A 23,183-nucleotide genomic window follows, 5' to 3' on the forward strand; every position below is an offset into this window, starting at 1 on the left:
CTTTCAGGATTTAGGTCCCAGAGAGACTGCAGAGTTGGGGGAGCAGTGTGCAGCTCCACGACGCCCAGGCGCCAACAGAACTGCCCCTACCACAAGTGTCTCTTATCATGGAACCCTGTGTGATGTGGTCATGCCACCTCCTATGCACTTCCAGACCATTTCTCAGGAATGGGGTGTAAGTGCCAAATTAGATGTTACTGTTGAGGGGAGGGGAATCATGGTATATTTTCACAATTCCCCTAGTTTCCATACTCCCCTTTTATTTTAAAATAGACTTCTCCACCAACTGACTTTGAACTTGTTCATTTGTGTATACATCTACATGCATACCTCAGAGATATTGCTGGTTCAGTTCCAGACCACCACAATAAAGTGAATATCACAATAAAGCTAGTCACACAAATGTTTTGGTTTCCCAGTGCATATAAAAGTTATGTTTACACTTTACTGTAGTCTATTAAGTGTGCAATAGCATTATGTCTAAAAAAAGTAATTAAAAATGTCTAAAAAATTAATTAAAAATACTTTATTACTAAAAATGTGACACAGAGACACGAAGCAAGCACATGCTGTTGGAAAAATGGTGCCGATAGACTTGCTTGACGCAGGGTTGCCACAAACCTTCAATTTGTAAAAAACACAATATCTGTGTAGCACAATAAAGCGAAGCACAATGAAATAAGGTATGCCTGTACCAGGGATGCTCCTTCCTTTTTATTATATTGTTTGTGCGCACAATCTGTTCTCTTGGGTTGTCCAGCACTTCCCTGTTAAACTGATAATTTTAATTGGGATTCTTTCTCCTGTCTGTCTGAATTTTGGAAGAGAGGAGCTCTCAGGTGAGGGCTATCCTCCCTATGACGTTCATGATAGTTTGGTAGGAGGGGGGGAATTGACGGCCAAGTGAGTTTGTTCCATGTAGTACGCTTCAATCCCAACTCCCATTGTGGACCTCAGGGCGGCATACATAGTTCTCCTCATTTTATCCTCACTATAATCCTGTGAAGGTGGCTATAGAGAGGGGAGGCAGGCCGGTTGGCTGGCCGGCCCACCGTCACCTGGCAAGCTTTGGAGCAGACTGTAGATTTGAACCAATGTCAGGCCTGCTCTCTGTGCCTAGAGATAGTTTTGTTTTCTCACAGACTCCCCGTCCAAGGACTGTTTCCCTAACGATCGCATTCCTTTTCCCTTTGAAGCTCGGGGGAGCTCGTGGGAGCCTGCCCTGTCGGACTGAAGGATTACCATGCCAACCTGTGCTATCGTGATTAGAACTATTCCCCCATATATTCTGTTGTATGTTCCTTTTGCTCCATTCCTGCCTTTTTATTTCTGCAAGCTCTGAATACTTGTTTGTTCTCCATTAAAGTCAACTCTTCTTTGGACTGCTTGTCTGCGAGTATTGCTTGAGCGAGTGCAACAAGAGCAAGTGCTTACAACCAATAACTGCTTAGATCCTAGTCCAGTGCCACTGCACCACACTGAAACTGAAAACGGAACTAACTAAAATAAATAATGTTTGTAACTAATTTAAACTAAGTTAAATTTTTATACTAATATTTAAGGCAAGAAAATGCATTTGATGAAAAAGTGCTCTTCCTTAGTAAAAGGCAAGATCACATGCTGGAATGCTAAGCAAGACGTTGAGATTGTAGCAGTTTTTGCACTTTTATGACTGTGCTGAGTTACTTTGCATTGGTTCGTTGCTTTTAAATAACAACAATTACTAAAAATGAAAGGTTTTTGTATTTGAATATTTTGTTGAATTGCTGTTTGTTAACACTTCTGGTCTCAAAGGATTTTGTCCATATCTTTTCTTGTATAGGTCCAAGTCAGATTTTAATAAATTTTTAGTGAATTCTGCTAATAAATGTATTGTCACACTTATAGAATATAGGCATAGATGAACCATCTGTCCTGAGCTATCCATGTTATGGTTTGGTTAAGCCAGTCTCCATTACAAAGCATAACAGAAAATTTAACTAGGCTTCCATGTAGCCTTACAGAGGGTTACTATAAACAGGGCAGATTATTATGTATGCCATATTAGAATCATGTCTTTTAAAAAAAAATTAAACTTAAGGCCAAGTATAGGTATACACTGTTCATGTTTCCACATTTAAGGAATTAAGTGATTGAGATTAATTTAGAAGTAGTAAATAGTGCTGAATGGTCCTTGCAGAAGAAGAAAATGGATGAAACAGCAAGGGCTTTCACTCCTTCATAGGCTATTGTAGTCTTCTGTGCTAGTGAAACACGGCAATACCCACACTGGAAGAACCAGGCTCTTACATCTTTAGCTTGGGGGGGGGGGGTTGAGGGGAACAGGAGTGGGGGGGCATAATGTGCATCCAGTGAGCTGCAACTGGTCAAACAGCTGTTTTCAGCCACAGACAAAACGGGGAAAATACAGACTAAATAAAGTGCAACTGGGGTGAAGATGCCCCCCAAATTATGTCAGTTGCATTAATTTGTAGGACGTCTAACAGCCTTAATTTCCAGATTTTTTTTTTTAAGAGAACCCCGGCTTTACTTTAGGATCTGTTTTGAGAATATTAAACTACCACAGCTACCTCACTGTAACTGGTTAAATTTATCTAGTTTCCCTAATCTATAATTCACATGCCACAAATGAAATTTTGTTAAGCATCTACTTACTGATCACATCTTGGATGTGCCAAAGCTGTTCACTGGCTCTTCTCTTCAAATCACTTTTAACATCATTTACCATTTCTTATTGTAAAAGAAATATGTTGAGAGGCCCATACTTGAGCTCTAAGAATAAGCTACCTGTCCTACGTGTGAGAAGTTAGCTGGAGGCCAGACAGTGAAGAACCTATACCATTAGCCAGTGTAGCTTTGTAACAGATGGCTTGGGAGCTTCATTATTACTTGAAGTAAAGAATTTCATATTGGCAGTGCGTAGCTATAGTTTGCAAACTGCTGTTATTTTGTCTGCTTGATGTATTTCAGTGACCGGCGTTTGCTGCAGCCTGCTCAGGTGTGTGATATTTTCAAAGGCGTCATATTGGTGATCTGCTACTTCATGATGCACTATGTTGACTATTCCATGATGTACCACCTGATAAGGGGACAGTCTGTCATCAAACTCTACATCATTTATAATATGCTTGAGGTAAGTGCATCCACATCAGAACACTTCCTTCCAACGTGGTGTAGTGATTAAGAGCCGCGGACTCTAATCTCGAGAACCGGATTGGTTTCCCCACTCCTACACATGATACCAGCTGGGTGACCTTGGGCTAGTCACAGTTATATTAAGAGCTCTCTCAGCGCCACCTACCTGTTGTGGGGAAAGGAGGGGAAGGAGATTGTAAGGTTTGAGTCTTCTTAAAAGGTAGAAAAAGTCAACATATAAAAACCAACTTTTTTTCACTAAACATTGCATAACAATTTCAGTGCTTTGGGGCTTTGAAATTCTGGTAATCCTGTCCAGTCATGTCACTTCATTTTATTTAGGACAACAGAAAGCAGTCAAAATGTTTGTGTATCACCTTTTTTAATATTCAAGCTTCATCTTCGTTCTTCTGTGCAGTCCCACATTATGACTGCGCATGAGCAGACCTGCTGTGGAGAATTTTTTCCCCAGTTTAAAACTCACCAAGGGGGCGCCTCTCTGAGCTGTTGTCACACATTTTCCCACCCAAACGGTCATGAGCTCCAAGGGAGAAGCACCCCTACTCCCTCAGATAAACCTGAGCCACCGACGGAAGGTGGCGCCTTTCTAGTTTGATGTGATTATCTCACTCATTTCGACCATTTCTTGAATGTTCTCTTGGTTCATCTAAGGTATTTTTCTTCGAATCCTTCAGCTCTTGACTGGGTTTGTTTAAAAAGAGAAAGAGAGAGAGAAACAACAGATAGAGAGAAATGTTTTTTGCATAATCCCTTCCATCGGACCAGCTCTATTCAGAGGCTGTTGGGTCTGATGGCTTTCACCACAGTGGTTCTCCCTCTAATGAAACTTTTTATGCGACCTTAGCACTTCTGGTTTCCATCCTGGTTTAAGCCGGGTTTTCCCTCCCCACACCAGTTTTTTTCTTTACTGAGAGATGTTAAATCTCTCTTCTTGTGGACCCCAGACAGTATCCTCTTTGTGGATACCCCCTTTGGTCTCAGATAGTAGGATGTGGTCCTGTCCATGGATGGTGCCCTCTTGGGCTGGAGGGGCTCATTGTGAAGGTTATTTTGGTTCAGTGCACCTGGTTGCCCCAGAAAAGAAATTGCATATCAGTGTCCTAGAGTTGAGAGCTGTACAATATGCCCTTAGCTCTTTCTCAGTTATCTTGCGTGGGAGGACTATTCTTATTCTGACGGACAACATCTCAGCCATGTTTTACATAAACAGGCAGAGCGGCATGAGTTCCAAACACCTACACTTAGAGGCCACAGAAGCATGGCGCTGGCTTTGAGATATCAGTCTTCATTACATGGCTGGTGCGCAGAGCATGCAGGCTGATCTACTCAGAGTATTCATGTCCAACCACAAGTGGTCACTCAGAGATATTTACATCCAGTCCATGTTCAGGTGTAGGAGATACCTGGAGGAGGGCCTATTTGCTACACAGGACAACACCAGGGCCCCAATTTTCTGCTTAGAATCATAGAGTTGGAAGGGACCACCAAGGTCATCTAGTCCAACCCCCTGCACAATGCAGGAATTTAACAACTACCTCCCCCCCACATCCACAGTGACCCCAACCCTCCCCCCACCATGCAGGATCCCACAATCAAAGCACACCTGACAGATGGCCATGTAGCCTCTGCTTAAAGACCTCCAAAGATGGAGACTCCACCACCCACCGAGGCAGCACATTCCCCTGTCGAACAGCCTTCAACATCAGAAAGTTCTTCCTAATGTTTAGATGGAATCACTTTTCTGTTAGTTTAAATCCATTACTCCGTGTCCTAGTCTCTGGAGCAACAGAGAACAAGCTAGTTCCCTCATCAACATGACATCCCTTCAAATATTTAAGCATGGCTATCATGTCTCCCCTCAACCTTCTCTTCTCCAAACTAAACAAGCCCAACTCCCTAAGTCTCTCCTCATAGGACATGGATTCCAGACCTTTGATCATTCTGGTCGCCCTCCTCTGGACACGCTCCAACTTGTCAACATCCTTCTTAAATTGTGGAGCCCAAAATGGCACAGTATTCCAAGTGAGGTCTGACCAATGCAGAATACAGTGGTAGTATTACTTCCCTTGATCTAGACACAAGACTCCTATTGACGCAGCCCTGAATTGCATTGGCCTTCTTAGCCGCCATATCACACTGTTGACTCATGTTCATTTTGTGGTCCACTAAGACTCCCAGATCTCTTTCACATGTACTGTTGTCAAGCCAACTCTCTCCGATCCTGTACCTGTGCCTTATGTTGTTTCTGTCTAGGTGAAGTACTTTACACTTCTCCCTATTGAAATCCATTTTATTGGTTATGGCCCAGCTCTCCAGTCTATCAAGGTCATTCTGAACTCTGACCCTATCCTCCGGGGTATTAACTACCCCTCCTAACTTGGTGTCATCTGCAAATTTGATTAGCATGCTCTCTGTTCCATCATCCAAGTAATTTATAAAAATATTAAATAGTACCGGTCCCAGGACAGACCCCTGTGGCACCCCACTGGTCACTTCTCTCCAGGATGAAGTTGTGCCATTAATGAGCACCCTTTGGGTTCAGTTGGTCAACCAATTACCAATCCACCTAACAGTAGCAGTGTCCAGCCCACATTTTACTAGCTTTGTTTCAAGAAGATTATGGGGGACTTTATGAAAGTCTTTACTGAAATCAAGGTACAGCATTCCCTTCATCTACCATACTTGTCCCTCTTTCAAAAAAAGATATGAGATTAGTTTGGCATGACCTGTTTTTGAGAAACCCATGTTGACTGTCAGCATGGCATTTCTTTCTAAGTGCTTACAGACCATCTGTTTAATTATCTGCTCTAGTATTTTACCTGATATTGATGTCAGGCTGACTGGGCAATAATTGTTCTGGATTTCTTTTTTCCCCTTTTTAAATATGGGGACCACATTTGCCCTCCTCCAGTCTGCTGGAACTTCTGTTCTCCATGAATTCTCGAAGATTATTGCCAGTCGTTCTGAAATCACTTCAGCCAGTTCTTTTAACAACCTTGGATGCAGTTCGTCCGGCCCCAGAGACTTGAATTCATTAAGAGTAGCCAGGTATTCCTGTACTATCTCAGTGTCTATACTATGCTGTAATTCCCCTATTGCATCCTTTGCTCCATTATTCCCAGGTTGAGCACTATTCCCCTTTTGGGAGAAGACTGATACAAAAAGGAGTTAAGTAATTCTGCCTTTTCTGCCTCCCCTGTTAATAACTCACCATCCTCTCCACACAATGATCCGATGGTTACCTTGATCTTCCTTTTGTTATGGACATAACCAAAAAACCCTTTTTTGTTGTTTTTAACTTCCCTGGCTAAAGCTCACTCTGTGCTTTAGCCTTCCTGACTTTCTCCCTACATGTGCCTGGTTGATGGCGGTCCTCCATGTCCTGATTAATTCTTACTCAATATTTGCAGCATTAATGACTTTGAGAGGCTTGGCTAGTCTATTTTTCCTGTGTTAATGCCCCCTATTCTTCTTTGAAGTTTATATAGTGCTGTTGCCAGCTATGCATAAAACCTTCTGTCCAGTGGCAACATCTGACCTGGTTTTCTTTCATCCTGTAAGGTGATGTTTCTGGTTGCTATCATTTTGACCAAAACAATGGGGGACTTATTGGTCTGTTATCACTTTACATCCGGTTAATGTGGTATTACCTAGCTTGGAATTTGACCTAGGATAGTGTCGCATTTCCATGTTTGGGACATTGCCTAACCTCTTTTCTTCTGAATCCTCAGTCGCTAACTGAGCAATTGCTTCATGCACTCAGTGCCAGAAGACCATGTCTTTCAGGTTCAGTACAGCTATTTTACGGTGCATAGAAGGCAGAAGCAGCAGCTTCTTTGGAAACTGCTTCTGAGTGGGTGGACGCTGTAAGACTTTGTGTTTATAGCAATGCTGAACTAAACTGTCCACTCCATGTGGAGGCCCTTTTCAACAGGGCTCATGCCGCTCTTGCTGCTTTCCTTTCCACTACAGATCTCCAATACTTCTGTAAGTGGCATCCTGGTCCTCCTGTCCACATTCCTCTGGCATTACCATGTAGGTGTCAGGACTGATCTGGCCTGAGAACAGAGTATTGTGGTTTAGCCAGGTGCTAACCCAAGGTCGCAACTGTTATGTGTAGTCTAACTTCTGTGAGAACTGAATGGTTACCCTAGCAACCAGGGGTGGCCTGACTTTGTAGCCTTTCTTCTTTATATACTCTGTATACTCTGTAGCCTGCATCCCGATTAGAGTCCTAATGTAAGCTCTATGTTCGTTGACAAATCCATAAACAGACTCCATAGGCAGGAAATCCTAAGAAAGCTGGTTTATTTGGAAATATACAACAATTTGCAGAAGCTAGAAAACTTAGAAGGACTCTAATGGGGATGCAGGCTACGGAGGATCGTATATAAAGAAGAAAGGCTACAAAGTCAGGCCACCCCTGGTTGCTAGGGTAACCATTCAGTTCTCACAGAAGTTAGACTACACATAACAGTTGCAACCTTGGGTTAGCACCTGGCTAAACCACAATACTCCGTTCTCAGGCCAGATCAGTCCTGACAGTAGGTGTGGATTCCAGGGGGGAAGCAGCTGTTTGGGAGAGTTGTCTTTTAATTTGGTGACAAGCCCACACCCTCCTCCAAGGTAGGTGAGCTTGCTATTCTCCCATGCCGGACTGCACAGAAGCCACGAAGATGAAAAACAGTGTTGCACTTGCTTGTAACTGTTGTTCATCGAGTGGTCTTCTATGCAGGCACTCATCCCTCCCTCCTTTCCCCGCTGTGGGCTACTGTTTAGTGGCTATTGTGTTCTTCCACGGCAAAGGGAGAACTGAGGGAAGAGCGCTCTTCCCCCCTCCATCATGTGACCATTGGGTGGGAAGCCAGCTTGCTCTCGGCCTGGGATGGAGGGGAGGGGGAGCGCTCTGAAACTCCTAAAAGCTTTATAGTCAGTTCTCTGCGGCTGGCCTGCGCAAGCGCAGATCCCATGCATGCCTGCACAGAAGACCACTCAGTGAACAACAGGTACAGGCAAGTGCAACACTGTTTTTCATCTTCGGTCTTCAAGTACACTCCCACATAATGAGACAGCGCTTGCGCAGGCCTGCTACTGGAGGTTTCACAAGTTGTACCCATGTGGCCATTCCAACCACAACCCACGTGTTCCCAGCATTCTGTACCCCCTTCCCTCAGTTCCTTTTTTGCCACTATCAGAGTCAGTCGCATCTAGCCAAACTCTGTAAGTTTTGAGTTCAAGGAATTTAGAGAAGAGTTGGGAGTTTCTCCCTCTGTGTCGTTGTGACAGCAGACATGGCTCAGAAGAGCTTGTTTAAGAAGTTGTCAGGAGCAAGCCATGAGGATGGTATGCGGTAGTGCGATTGTGCTGCTCCCAGGTGCTGTTGTGCTGTTCTGTCCAAGGCCAGTCTGTGCCCCTTGTTTAGTCTTCATAGATTCCCATACTGTGGGAATTGCCAAGTGCTCCTTCCTGCTTCTGGGAGGGGGGTTGCCTAGGTTACCAGTTATCTCCTTTTGCTTTTCCATATATACTATGCACCTTGCCTTTGCCCCTTACTAGTGTCCTTTTGAATATGGCTTCTGAAACCTGTTGATTCTAACCAATAAAACTGCTTTCGTGGATTTGCCGTCTGCTGAAATCTGTTTATGGGTTCGCCGCAGGGCTAGAGCTTACAGAAGTGCACTCGGTGTAGTGTTAAACTAATTCAGACTGATGTGCATGAGCGATGCTTACTCTGTCTGGGGGAAGGGCATAACGTTGCAGCTTGCAAAGCTTGCCAAAAATTCACTAACAAGGCAAGGTATGACAGAGCGCTAAAACTAAAAGCCACATTCTGGCAACAAGTCCTGGGAGCATGAGAACCCCTGGTGTAATCTGCTTCGGAATCGACCCACTCTTTGAAGGACTCTTTGTCGGCATCTGTCAGATCGGTCTCATCAGTCCAGGGATTGGAACCGAAGCATGGGAACCGTTCCACTTCCCCGGCTCCAAGGGGCTCCTCGGAACCATCCACTAAAAGCCTAAATTGAGAGAGAAAGAAAATGAGAAAAAGAAGGTAAAACACGCAGAACCAATGCACCTTCGTCAATTGGATTCAAATAAAGGGGAATCACCAGAGGTTCAGGAGATGATAATTTCCTATCCTAAAACACCCTCCCCAAGACTCGAGTCCCCTCAAATGTCTTTTTCTGATGGTAAGGTAGATCCTGGCTGGGACGTTCCCTTGGATGGGGGCATGGATCCGACTGTTGCGGAGAGGATCCCATATGGCCTCCTCACACACCTATCATGTCCCCAGTGGACATGAGAGATTGGGGTGACTGCTACAGAGATCACCCTGGACATTTTGGACATTCTGAGTCATTTTTCCCGGCATCAAGGTCTGCCCCAGCTAGTGTCTCTAAAAGACCTTTGTCTTCTGTACAAGAGATTGGTGGAGACATTTTTGAGGATTCCCCCCTGGTTCCAAGATCAGTTCTGAAGGGGTATCGGATACAACCCCAGATGAGGCCGTTAGTAGATCTCTTAATGCATCCCCCACGGAGGATCTTCGCATGTATGCAGAGCAGATGTTGAGAATGGCTAAGGCGTTAGACGTAGAGGTTTCAGCTACCACTCACCATCCTATGGATAAGATCCTGGGCAGATTGTATGCAGAATCTCCACAAGTAGTAGCCTTCCCTCTGTTACAAGACCTTTTGGATTTCATCCTGAAGATCTGACAGAAGCCAGCTTCTGCTCCTGCAACTGCCAGGAGAGTAAAAGGCTTTTATAAAATTCAGAAAGATTCTTTACCTTTCCCAACCACACACCCTCCTTCTCCTTCGTTGATCACAAATGAGATGCAAACCAGGAGTCATCCATTCCAAAGCACATCTGACAAGGAAGGGGAAAAACTAGACACTCTGGGGCGTAAGGGTTATTCTTAGAATCATAGAGTTGGATGGGACCACCAGGGTCATCTAGTCCAACCCCCAGCACAATGCAGGAAATTCAAAACTACCTCCCCCCCCACACACACAGTGACCCCTACTCCAGGCCCAGAAGATGGCCAAGATGCCCTCCCTCTCATGAACTGCCTAAGGTCACAGAATTAGCACTGCTGACAGATGGCCATCTAGCCTCTGCTTAAAAACCTCCATGGAAGGAGCACTTACCACCTCCCGAGAAAGCCTGTTCCATTGAGGAACCGCTCTGACTGTTAGAAAATTCTTCCTAATATCTAGACAGAAACTCTTTTGATTTAATTTCAACCCGTTAATTCTGGTCCAACCTTCTGGGGCAACAGAAAACAACTCGGCACCGTCCTCTATATGACAGCCCTTCAAGTACTTGAAGATGGTTATCATATCCCCTCTCAGTCTTCTCTTCAGGCTGAACATACCCAGCTCCTTCAACCTTTCCTCATAGGACTTGGTCTCCAGACCCCTCACCAACTTTGTTGCCCTTCTCTGGACACATTCCAGCTTGTCTACATCTTTCTTATTGAAATCAAGATAAACTATGTCTACAGCAGTCCCCTGATCCAGCAAGGTAGTCTTTCTCAAAAAAAGGACATAAGATTAGTCTGACATGACTTTCTCTTGAGAAACCCGTGCTGGCTCTTAATGATCAAATCTATCCTTTCTAAATGCTCAAGGACTGACTGTTTGATGATTTGTTCAAAAACTTTTCCCGGTATAGAAGTCAAGCTGATGGGTTGGTAGTTACCCGGATTGTCCTTTTTCCCCTTCTTGAAGATGGGGACAACATTTGCCCGCCTCCAATCTTCTGGCACCTCACCTGTTCTCCAAGACTTCTCAAAAATAATGGACAGAGGCTCAGAAATTACATGTGCAAGTTCTTTGAGTACCCTTGGATGCAATTCATCTATCCCAGAGGACTTAGTTTCATTTAAAGAAACTAGGTATTTGTGCAATTCCCCAATGCCAATCCTAGGCTGCAAATCCCTTCCCTCATCTCTTTATGCAATGTTGTGCACCGCTTCAATCACAAGAAAAGACTGAGGAAAAGTAGGAATTGAGGAGTCCTGCCCTCTCTTCATCTCCAGTCGTGTCCCTACCCGGTAGAGGAGGGGCAGGTGGAGTGGAAGAAAAATCTGTTCCTCGTGGGGTTGCTCTCTGAAGCAACCGCAGCTACTGCCTTCCCTGTGCGAGGCAGGAGAAAAACTGAAGGGAACGTCCGATTCTGGGCAGGAACAGGAAGTGAAAGTTGTCCCTGGCTACAGGAAGGGGAATCACCCATCTCTCCAGGTGCCCTCCTTACCTCAGAGTAGAAGGAACCCTCCCGGTAAGTAATCAGGGGTCCGTTCTTCCCACTCTTCATCTCCTGTTACAATTACACTTTCCTGTCCCCACAATGGGCTTATCTTGTTCTTATTCTTACTCTGTACATAGGAAAAGAACCCCTTTTTATTGTATTTAGCATCTCTCGCCAGCCTAAACTCATAGTGAACTTTAGCTTTCCTAACACTCTCCCTACAAGCACTAGTTATTTGTTTATTCATATTTGGTTATAAGGCCCTCCTACTTCCTAAATAAGCCTTTTTAATTTTTCAAATCTTTAAAAAGCTGTCTATGGAGACACCCTGGCCTTTTTAGGCTCCTCCCATTTTTCCTTCTCATAGGAATGGTTTGTGATTGCGCGTTCAGTATTTCATTTTTAAGAAACTCCCACCCTTCTTGAACTCCCTTCTCCTTAAGTATTTCTGACCATGAAATTCTACCCAGCAAAAGTTTAAGTTTGTAAATCGTTTGTAAATTCCAAGATTACATGGTCACTACTACCTAGAGTGGTCCAGAATCAGTATCTATGGGGAAATCCTGGAACCAATTCCTGAGCAACAGGGGATCAGAATGAGTCCTGATTTTCCTGCTCCTGTGGGTCACATTCTTCCATGTACCTTCCTCCTGTGTTGCTAGTGCTTCCATTTGTTGAGATTCCTTCTGTTGCCCCCTAAAGAGCGCTTCATGCATTCTGTCCATGAACTCTTCACCTTCCTTTATAAAATGGGCCCAGGTCTCATTAGACAGAGAGTTCTGCCAGAGCTGAAAAGGCTCTGGCTCTAGTTGAAGACAGCTGGACACTTCTTTGGGCCAGGGACTACCAGTAAGTTGTTGCCAGCTGAGCGTAATGCCCTTTGGGGGGCTGTATCGGGAGAAGTGATCCTGGAGGTACTTTGCCCCCAGACCATTTAGGGCTTTAAGGATTAACACCAAAACCTTGCTCAATTGGGAGCCTGTGCAGCTGGCAGAGCACTGGTTGCATGTGCACTCTCCATGTGGTCCCAGTAAGGACCCATGCTGCCACATTCTGGACCAACTGAAGTTTCCAGAGCAGCTTCAAGGGCAGCCCTACGTTGAGCGAGTTACAGTAGTCCAATTTGATAACCACGTTTACAACATTTTAGTACTGTGAATGTCATAAAGAGGTTTCCTCTGCATCTTCAGTGTGAAATGCAGTTGTCAGCTATTGCAAAGTAGTAAATCGGGTGACCTTGAGATGTTACCTGCAAGATCTGAGCCAGTGGGCCCTGCAGAGATAGACACCCTTCATATCAAATAGGTGGCTGTCTTTCATTTTCCAAGCAAAATGTAAAATTTAAGCCTGCCTTCTTAGCTGCCCTTCTTCCCCTTTCCTTCCTAGTCACCTGCAACTTCTTCCTCTCCTTCGCCTATGCTCAAGTCCCTCCTTTGCTGTTTACTGTCTATATTTCTCCTTTAAGAGGCCCTGTATGTTCACAATGTTTTCCTTACAGCTTCTCTCCCTCTTTTTCCCTTCTCTTTGCACAACATGTAATTCCTGTGCCTTGACAATTTTTTCCTGTTCCTTGAGAGTATTTTCCCAATGAAAGCTCTTTGGTGCTCTTGTAGCCGTCGCTGCATCGAGTGGCCAGCTGTTCCTCTTCTGCATTTATTGCAATGATAAAGATTATGCGACATTGCAGCCAACAGCTATGGGGAGGGCCATATGGTAAATTTATGCCCGTAAAACTTACTGTGTCAGCTTTTAAACATTTTTTAGTATTGAGCTAAAGAAAGCATCCATTAGAAAGCACACAAATATTTCTGTGTAATTTAAAAGCATGATTTCAGATTGTATTCTGGGGAAATGTGGGGCCCCTTGGAAAATTATTAATGGTTTTTTATTGAAAGATCAGTAACGGGGGACACTGTTGAAATACAGCTTACCCATCACTGTTGATTTTTCTGTGCAAAACACAGTTACAAGGTGTTGGGTGTATGGTAGTGAGTACATCCAGTGCACGTTCAGAACAGTGCTGAGGCCCAAAGCCCAGGTACTGTTCCTCCCAACCTGAGTGTCCAACTGAGAAATGCCCCTAAAATCTTTCCCGTTATGCAGGAATTCCATGATAGATGTTCCTCAGCAACTAATTGATATGGGAAAAATTCCTTGGATTCACGTATAAAGCCATGGCTTTAAGTTATAAATAGTTATGATTGTCATCTCAGTAAAATATATAATGTTGCAGTTTCTGATATTGTAGTAATTCAGAACTCTAAATTCACAAGCCTTTGAATTGGCTGTTCTTGTATCCTTATTGAGATAAATGGAAGACCCTAAAGTGATTTTGCGATGAATTTTTATATAGAATTAAAGTCAAATGAGTAACGTGTAAGAGAAACACAGTTTTACAAAATTAAAATTCATTTTCTCTTTTTCTAGGTAGCTGATCGTCTTTTTTCATCTTTCGGGCAAGATATCCTGGATGCTCTTTATTGGACAGCTACAGAACCAAAGGAGAGGAAAAGAGCACACATAGGTGTGATCCCCCACTTTTTCATGGCCGTGCTGTATGTCTGTATCCTTCTGTGTCACAAATGTGATTATGGTGCCCAGTTAAAGTCAGTTCTTCAAAAAATATATGAATCTGATTGTGCTTGTGGATCTAAAACAATTGGCATAAGAACTGAATTCTTGCTTGTGGTTTTATGATTTTTAGAAGCTTTTATCTGACCAGATCTAAAATAAGGACTCTAGTTAATGCCTAGATCACTCTAACATGGTTCAGAAGAAGGTTCTAAATCAGGGTTGTCAAACTCGTTTGTTATAAGGGCCGGATATAACATAAATGTCACTTGATCAGGCCGAGCCATGCCTTGCCAGCCTAGATCAGGACCAAGGGGGTGGGGGTGGCTGCTTCGGCTGGCTCACAGGCCAATCAAGAGCTCTCAAGGGGCCAGATGTTTGACACCCCTGGTCTAATAATTTGACCTCCAAAAAGCACATGTTTTGGTGACTGGGAAATCCATATGTTTTCTTGCCTGTGTTTAATGTTGGATAGTTTCTTCTTGATTTCTGCTATTCCAGTGGCTTTCATCCTGGTAGCTTGCCTGGGGTTATTTTTCTCATTGTATGCAAAGCAGTAAGAATTTTATTTTTCCAAGATCAACAGTAGTGGCAAGTCTCAGACTGCTAGCTAGTTGGTAACAGTATGTGAAACGGCAATTCTTTCAGTCCCCCCCCCCCTAGTCTTCTCACCATATTAATGATTCTTTCAGACTGTACAAAGAGGTCTTTTTTCAGACCCAGAATTGGGCTGTTGGAAGAAAGCCAATTCATGTAAAATAACCATATGTTCTACTTGAAATAGTATTGTAAGTGGGAATGGGGCGAGGAAAATGCCACATTGCCTTGAATTACCCTGCCAATATGAAATGAGTTCTAAACCTTGTGATGTAAATGGAAGAAACGTACAGCTAATGTACATGATTGTGGGTTTGGTAGCATTTTGGGGACCTAAGTGGTAGCACACCTACTGTTACAGATTGCCGCATCTTCTCTCAGAAGAACTGGAATCAGACAGTCAACTGCAGTTGAATGGAATAATGTGGTGAAATCTGAAAGTGTGTTTTTTGTATTGTAGGGGACATCTGAAGGTACAGGAGAATATGTGTGGCGAACTATTCTTTTTCCTTAATAGCTTTTTTCCTTAACTCATCTGAGCACAGTCTTGCATGCTATTCTTATAATGGTCCAGGCAACTACGCTCAATGTAGCTTTCAACTCCCACAATAAATCACTTCTTACTATCATGATGTCGAACAACGTAAGTGTTAAGTGGATACTTGCATCTCAGTTTAACAATATGTCACTGTGTATGCTTTTGCCTTTCTGAGAAACAGTTATATTCTAATAATTTAGTTATACGTTATCAAAGACAGTTTGACTCTTTTAAATATATCTTTTTTTAAAAAAAAATCTGAAGTATGGCAATGCTGCTTTCTTTCAATTACAGTTTGTTGAAATAAAAGGAAGTGTTTTCAAGAAGTTTGAGAAGAACAATTTGTTTCAGATGTCAAACAGCGGTATGTATATTACATGTCCTTCTAATTCAGTAGTTACTGCTGATCCGTTGTGTCTGATGTAGTCTGTGGATTTTAATAGAAATGTAGGGCCCATGTTGTAGATCTGTAGATTCATATAGATCTGAGACTTTCAGAGCTGTCCCACCTGCTCTCTCCTCTGTGCCCCTTCTAGCTTCAGATCCTCTCATGACTTATTGTTCTGTGATATCTGGAGTGTTACTAGAAAATAATCTAGTTGGATGGGAAACTGTCTCACATGAACAGTGCTACCAAAAATGAAAGCCATAGATCAATATGGTAGATGTGTTCAGATTTAATAATTCACTGTACTCATGAATGCATTGTGCTGTTAAAAATAGCTGGAACTCTGTTGCTGCTCTGATATCTTAAACATTTCTGGGAACTTTGAAGACAAACGGCTCCCTTTTCCCCATTAAACTAGAGGCTGTGGGTTCCTGATTATTTCTCCTCCAGAAACTACAGCCAACAGTAATAAGACGTGTAATAATACAATCCATGTCGCAACCTCATATTGTAGAACTTGACTCAAATATATGCCCTTCCCCGAGGAAGAATAAAACCATGTTATTCTAGACACACATAGATGAAGCAAGTTTATTTCCCTGAGTTCAGCTTGGTAGCGGGTGTTTGATGAAACCACAGAACAGCTGTTTATCTGTTTCCTTCTCTTGCTGAAAGAGAGAATTCATTATAAGTAATACTTATCCCCCAATACAGTTGTTACGAACTCAGGCATCCATGGAGCATTAGTTTTGTACAGTTAGTGATACATTAGAAATATTTTTCCAGTGCTTCTTCCACTGGAAGAAGTAAGCAATGAAATGGCTATTTTTGTGCCATGTTGCTGTGGGGTGGGGGAATCTCAATGCAACATTAAATTATGATTAAAAATTACGTATGAAGCTGATGGCCCGGAAATAGGGTTGCCAGCAGGCCTGGAGAAAAATGTCCTGCCCCTTTGATAAGAAGCTTAATGAGTAGAACTGGGCAGTTAAACATTTCCGTGGCATGGAGGTAAACAATATCACTGGGTATTAACATCTCATTAACCCTCTGTTAAAAAGACAGGATTTTTTCCCCCTTCAGGCAATTAGTAAGCCTACCTGGAAAAGCCTAAAAATATGGGCAGTTGTTTTGGACTATTTTAGAAAGTTGGTTGCAAACACAGAGCGATTAACTGTTGAAGGAATTTGTCAGGCCTGATTTCATCCAATTCAGGGTGGGGTACAGATAAAGCAAGATCCAATTAAAATTGTAGTATCTGTTCCAAGTAGGTGAACATGAACTGGCAAAGCAGGACCAATATACACTCAGTTCTATTCAGTGAAGGTACAGGGTGTAAAGTGGCATACACTGGCTAAGCAAAACAAGCTGGCGCCTTTAAAAGAGTACTGTAGTCACAAGTTACATGCCCAGGGTAATGCCGATTGCCACTTTGGGGTCAGGAAACAATTTTCCTCCAGGCCAGATTGACCAGAGATCCTGGAGGGTTTTTGTTGCCATCTTCTGAGCATGGAGTAGGGCTCACCGGGGGGGTTGGGGGAGTTGTGAATTTCCTGCAATCTGAAGAGGGTTGGACTAGATGACCCTTGTGGTCCCTTCCAACTCTATGATTCTGTGTGTTTAGCTAAGATATCCAGTAGCCATAAGTTAGAAATCCCAAGTCTTTGTTTAGATGTTTAATATTTTGGTTCAGTGAGAGTGGGGAAGTCATGCTGCATGGCTGGAATGGATCCTCCTGCCTATGGAGGATCTCTGGTAGATGAAAGCCAGTGGTTGCAGAGCAAAACCAGTTTTAAATATTCAGAGCTTTAAAGCCAGCACCCCAATACGTTAGGTAGGCACATTTATCCCAATAAATTTGCGGAGTAAAGATATATTTCATAGAATCATAGAGTTGGAAGGGACCACCAGGGCCATCAAGTCCAACCCCCTGCACAATTCAGGAAATTCACAACTACCTCCCCCCCCACACACCCCTAGTGACCAGAAGATGGCCAAAATGCCCTCCCTCTCATCATCTGCCTAAGGACACAGAATCAGCATTGCTGACAGATGGCCATCTAACCTCTTCTTAAAAGCCTCCAGGGAAGGAGAGCTTACCACCTCCCGAGGAAGTCTGTTCCACTGAGGAACCGCTCTAACTGTTAGAAAATTCTTTCTAATGTGTAGATGGAAACTCTTTTGATTTAATTTCAACCCGTTGGTTCTGGTCCGACCTTCTTGAGCAACAGAAAACAACTCGGCACCCTCCTCTATATGACAGCCCTTCAAGTACTTGAATATGGTTATCATATCCCCTCTCAGTCTTCTCCTCTTCAGGCTAAACATACCCAGTTCCTTCAACCTTTCCTCACAGGACTTGGTCTCCAGACCCCTCACCATCTTTGTTGCCCTTCTCTGGACACGTTCCAGATTGTCTACATCTTTCTTAAATTGCAGTGCCCAAAACTGAACACAGTACTCTAGGTGAGGTCTAACCAGAGCAGAGTAAAGTGATACCATCATTTCGCGTGATCTGCACACTATACTTCTGTTGATGCAGCCCAAGACTGCATTTGCCTTTTTAGTTACAGCATCACTCTGCTGACTCATGTTCAGTGTTTGGTCTACTAAGACCCCAAGATCCTTTTCACACATACTAATGCTCAAACAAGTCTCCCCCATCCTATAATTATGCATTTGATTTTTCCTACCTAAATGCAGAACTTTACATTTGTCTTTGTTGAAGTGCATTTTATTAGTTCTAGCCCATTTCTCCAGCCTGTCAAGATCATCCTGCATCTTGGCTCTGTCTTCTACCGTATTTGCTACCCCTCCCAATTTAGTATCATCTGCAAATTTAATAAGCATCCCCTCTATTCCTTCATCCAGATCACTTATAAAGATGTTGAACAACACAGGGCCCAGCACAGATCCCTTTAAAAAAAAAAAAGTTTTTATTATTTTTAATAATATCCCAACAATATGCATTGTATTGATTAAATTAGTAATGTTTATTTTTTTTAATCAATGCCAAAAAAGGAAAAGAAAAGAAAAAATGTTGACTTCCCCTCCATCCTCCTCTATCCGTTTGTACTCTTAATATTCCCCTTTGCATATATTTTTAATTTGAATCATTCACTATCCTAAGATTATATCATATACTTCAGCATTTAGAAGCTAATAATAACACACTTATATAAACTTTACCTTTAGATTAATTCAAATCCTTGGATATTTGCTAGGTTAAATTCATTTCCACAGTACATTCTCCATACCTCCCATTCCCCCATAAAGTCTCTATTGTCCTCTTGATTTATTAATGCTGTCAGTTTAGCCATTTCTGCTAGTTCCATCATTTTATTTATCCAGTCCATCTTGTCCGGTACTTCGGACATTTTCCATTTTGCTGCATACACCAATCTTGCTGCTGTGGTGGCATATATCAAAAAAGTTCTCTGAGTTGTTATAGTATCTGGTAGAGATCCATAAAGGTGTTCTAGTCTCCAAAAGATGCTTGTACTTTAACCATGTTTTTATAATAGAAGATTTAACAATATGATGTTGAAAAGTTGAGTGATTCTTAAATTTATCATACCACAAGTAACCATGCCATCCAAATCTGTTGTCAAAACCTTCTAAATCCAATAATCTCGTGTTTGTTATTTGTATCCAATCCTTTATCCATACCATAGCTGAATCTTCCGCATACAGTTGAAAATGTGGTAAAGCAAATCCTCCTCTTTCTTTAGAGTCCACTAAGTATTTATAGGCAATTCTAGGTCTTTCCTCCAAACATCACTGTACTTTTTCTGTGTGATTATAGGTAAATTTTGAAATAGAAACGACAGTCTTGGTAAAATGTTCATTTGAGTTACTGAAATACGTCCCAGAAAAGAAATATTTTTATTGGACCACATTATCATTTCCTTGTTCACCTGTTCCCATAATTTAACATTCCGTATTTTCCGGCGTATAAGATGACTGGGCGTACAAGACGACCCCAACTTTTCCAGTTAAAATATAGAGTTTGGGATATACTTGCCGTATAAGACTACCCCTCTTCCAACGCACACCAAATAACAATTGGCCGGGCCGGGGGGAGGCGGCGCCTGTTCCTGGAAGAGCCCCGCCTGGGGAGTTGGTCACATTCTTGGCCGCGCTGCAAGAGCGGAGCCAGACGCACCAACGTGCAGGCGGGGGGGCTGAGGAAGAGAAGGAGCGCGCAGGCCGCCCGCCCGCATTCGCTCAGCCCTGAACCACCCTCAGTCTGGGCTGGAGCGCGGCGCGGCTGCAGTCGCGACGCCAGAGTGGGTGGGCAGGAGCCAGGAGGCGGAGAAGGACGCGGGGAGAGCGGCCGCCCCGGCCAGCCGGCCAGCCAGCCGCCTGCCTGCCTGCCTTGCACCGCCGCCGGATCGCGGCCGAGCGCTTCCCTCCGTGCGCCCCGGCGCACCTGGCTCTGACTCCCAGCCGGGCAGCGAGCACCCTCGCCGGCCTCGCCTCCCCTTTCTCCTCCGGCGAACATGGACAGAGCGGAGGCGGCTCCCCAGGCAGATTCTCCAGTCCGGCTTGGAATTCAGCACCCGCCCTATAAGACAACACCCGGCGTATAAGACGACCCCCGACTTTTGAGATTTTCCTGGGTTAAAAAGTCGTCTTATACGCCGGAATATACGGTAGTTATTAAATATTAACTCTTTACTTTTGTTTGTAATCCAAATACCTAAGTATTTTACTTTGTTAGTTTTCTCCCATCCTGAAATGTTTGTAAACTCAGCTTGTTCTTCTTTTGTAAAAATTTTAAATAATACTTGCGTTTTTTCTTGATTGATCTTGAAACCCGAGACTTCTCCATATTGTTTCATTATCTCCAACAGTTTAGAAATAGATTGATTTGGATTGTCCAATATAATTAACATATCATCTGCAAATGCTCTGAGTTTAAATTCATGCTTCTTTACTTTAAGCCCTTGAATTTCTTCAGTCTCTCTTATTTTACAACACAATGTTTCCAGGGTCAAAATAAAGAGCAGGGGAGAAAGTGGACATCCTTGTCTGGTTCCTTTTTGAATCTCACAGTTTTCAGACATAGATTCATTAACCAATATTTTGGCCTTTTGTTTGTTATAAATAGCTTCAATACCAGTCCTAAATCTTATACCAAAGTTCATTTTTTCTAATACCTTTTTCATAAAATCCCGAGAAACCATATCAAAAGCCTTTTCAGCGTCCAGGAAGATAAAAGTAGCTTGACTTTGATTATTCATTTCATAATATTCCATTGCATCTAGTAAGATTCTCAGATTATCTTTTATTTGTCTTCCCGGAACAAAACCTGCCTGGTCTTCATGGATCAATGTTTTTATAATTTGTTTTAAACGATTGGATAGTATTGAAGCATAAATTTTGTAATCCACATTTAACAATGAGATGGTCTATAGTTGGTTACCTTTTCTTGATCTTTCCCTGCTTTATGTATTAAAGAAATATAAGCATGAGACCAAGTCTCCGGAGAAAGTCCCGTGTCCAGTATTGTATTACAAACCTTCAGGAAAGGATTCCTCAAATCTTCTTTAAATATCTTAAAGAACAATGCTGTAATTCCATCTGGGCCAGGAGTTTTATCAATTTTTTGTCTAGATATTGCATCTTCCAGTTCTGTTGTAGTTATAGGAGCATCCAACACGTTTTGTTGTTCTGAGGTCAGCTTATTAATGTTTACTGCTTTCAGATACTGAGCCATCTTTTTTCTCATATCATAGCTTTTTGATATAGTTTAGTATAAAAAGAAACAAATTCTTTCTGAATATCTATTGTAGTGTAAACCGGACCTTTTGTCAACTGTATTTTTCTAATTATCTTCTTCTGTGTGGAGTCTCTAAGTTGGCTAGCTAAAAGCTTACCTGGTCGATTAGCATGTTCAAAATATCTCTGTTTAGCATATCTGATATTTTTGTTCATTTCTTCCATGACTACCAGGTTTAATTGGTGTTTAACCATCTTAATCTTTAACAGAATATTTTTCCTTAAATCTTCAACAGATTCCGAAACGAGTTGTTGTTCTAAATTTTGTAATTCCCAAAGAATATCATTTGTTTGTTGTAATTGTTTTTTCCTCCACGCAGTATGTTTCTGAATCATGAATCCTCTCAGCACAGCCTTAAAAGCATCCCATATCATATTTAAACTAGTTTCTCCATTAATATTTATCTCAAAATAATCTTTAATAAGTTTATACAGTTCTTCCTTTATATCTTCAGCTCATAAGAGTCTATCGTTTAATCTCCATCTGAATGCTTGTCTGTTATTCCATTCAAAAGAGACCGGATTCTGATCAGAAAATGTTCTAGGGACTACTTGTATTTTGCACAACTGTGTAAATATTGATTTACTTGCCCAAATCATATCAATACGGGAATGTGATCCATGTCTTGCGGAATAAAACGTATATTCCTTAGAAGAAGTGTTTCTTGTTCTCCAGATGTCCTGTATTTGGCAGCCTTCGTTTTCAGCTTTAGTTTTTTTATCAATCACACAGTCTACAACTCCATTAAAGTCCCCCATTAGTAATATTTGTTTGTCTACATGCTGTAACAGGATATCATGGAGTTGTTTGTAAAATTGAGCTTTACCTTCATTAGGTGCATAAATACCTACCACTAAGGTTTTTTGGCCAAAGATTTTGGCAGAAATCACCAATATTCTGCCTTCTTCATTGTTATAGACTAGTTCTGGTGCAAATGAAGTCTGTATATAAATAACTAATCCTTTAGTTTTTGTTTTTGAAGAAGAAATAAAACATTGACCCGAGGAGTTCCTTTCCAAATATTTTTTATCCTTTCTAGCAATGTGGGTTTCTTGTAAGCAAATCAAAGAGCAGTCTTTGGGTACGATCTGTCAACCAGTTGCAGATCCATCTAACAATAATAGGATCTAACTCACATTTTCCCAATTTGTCAACTAGAATACTATGTGGAACCTGATCAAAAGCCTTACTGAAATCAAGATAAACTATGTCCACAGCAGTAGAAAAGGGCAAGAGTCCAGTAGCACCTTAAAGACTAACAAAAATATTTTCTGGTAGGGTATGAGCTTTCGTGAGCCACAGCTCACTTCTTCAGGTAATACCCAATGCCAATTCTAGGCTGAAAATCCCTTCCCTCATCACATGTTCTGTTTATGCCATGTTGAGCACCACTTCCCTCATGAGAAAAAACTGAGGAAAAGTAGGAATTGAGGAGTTCTGCTCTCTCTTCATCTCCTGTTACAATTTCACTGTCCAGTCCACGCAATGGGCTTATCTTGTCCTTGTTCTTACTCTTATTCTGTACATAGGAAAAGAACCCTTTTTTGTTGCGTTTAGCATCTCTCGCTAGCCTAAGTTCATACTGAGCTTTAGCTTTCCTAACACTCTCCCTACAAGCACTAGTTGTTTGCTTATATTCCTCTTTGGTTATAAGGCCCTCCTTCCACTTCCTAAATGAGTCTTTTTTATTTCTCAACTCTTTAAAAAGCTGTTTATAGAGCCACCCTGGCCTCTTTAGGCTCCTCCCATTTTCCTTCTCATAGGAATGGTTTGGGATTGCGCCTTCAGTATTTTATTTTTAAGAAATCCCCACCCTTGAACTCTCTTCTCCTTAAGTATTTCTGACCATGGGATTCTACCTAGCATAAGTTTAAGTTTGTTAAAATTTGCTC

The 23,183-nt window shown here is 42.3% G+C and overlaps 1 protein-coding gene across 2 annotated transcripts in view; it reads left to right on the top strand.

Annotated features, from left to right (window-relative positions):
* TAPT1 (transmembrane anterior posterior transformation 1) overlaps window positions 1-23,183 on the top strand; it is an 86,856-nt gene that overhangs the window by 42,542 nt on the left and 21,131 nt on the right. For both annotated transcript variants that reach the window (XM_056855336.1, XM_056855337.1), the window contains exons 3-6: window positions 2,971-3,133; window positions 13,840-13,975; window positions 15,126-15,223; window positions 15,413-15,482. In XM_056855336.1, coding sequence (XP_056711314.1) covers window positions 2,971-3,133; window positions 13,840-13,975; window positions 15,126-15,223; window positions 15,413-15,482 — 467 coding nt within the window. The remainder of the gene's footprint in view (window positions 1-2,970; window positions 3,134-13,839; window positions 13,976-15,125; window positions 15,224-15,412; window positions 15,483-23,183) is intronic.

The sequence above is a fragment of the Euleptes europaea genome, chromosome 9, assembly GCF_029931775.1.
Source record: "Euleptes europaea isolate rEulEur1 chromosome 9, rEulEur1.hap1, whole genome shotgun sequence".
In the NCBI taxonomy this organism is placed as follows: domain Eukaryota; kingdom Metazoa; phylum Chordata; class Lepidosauria; order Squamata; family Sphaerodactylidae; genus Euleptes; species Euleptes europaea.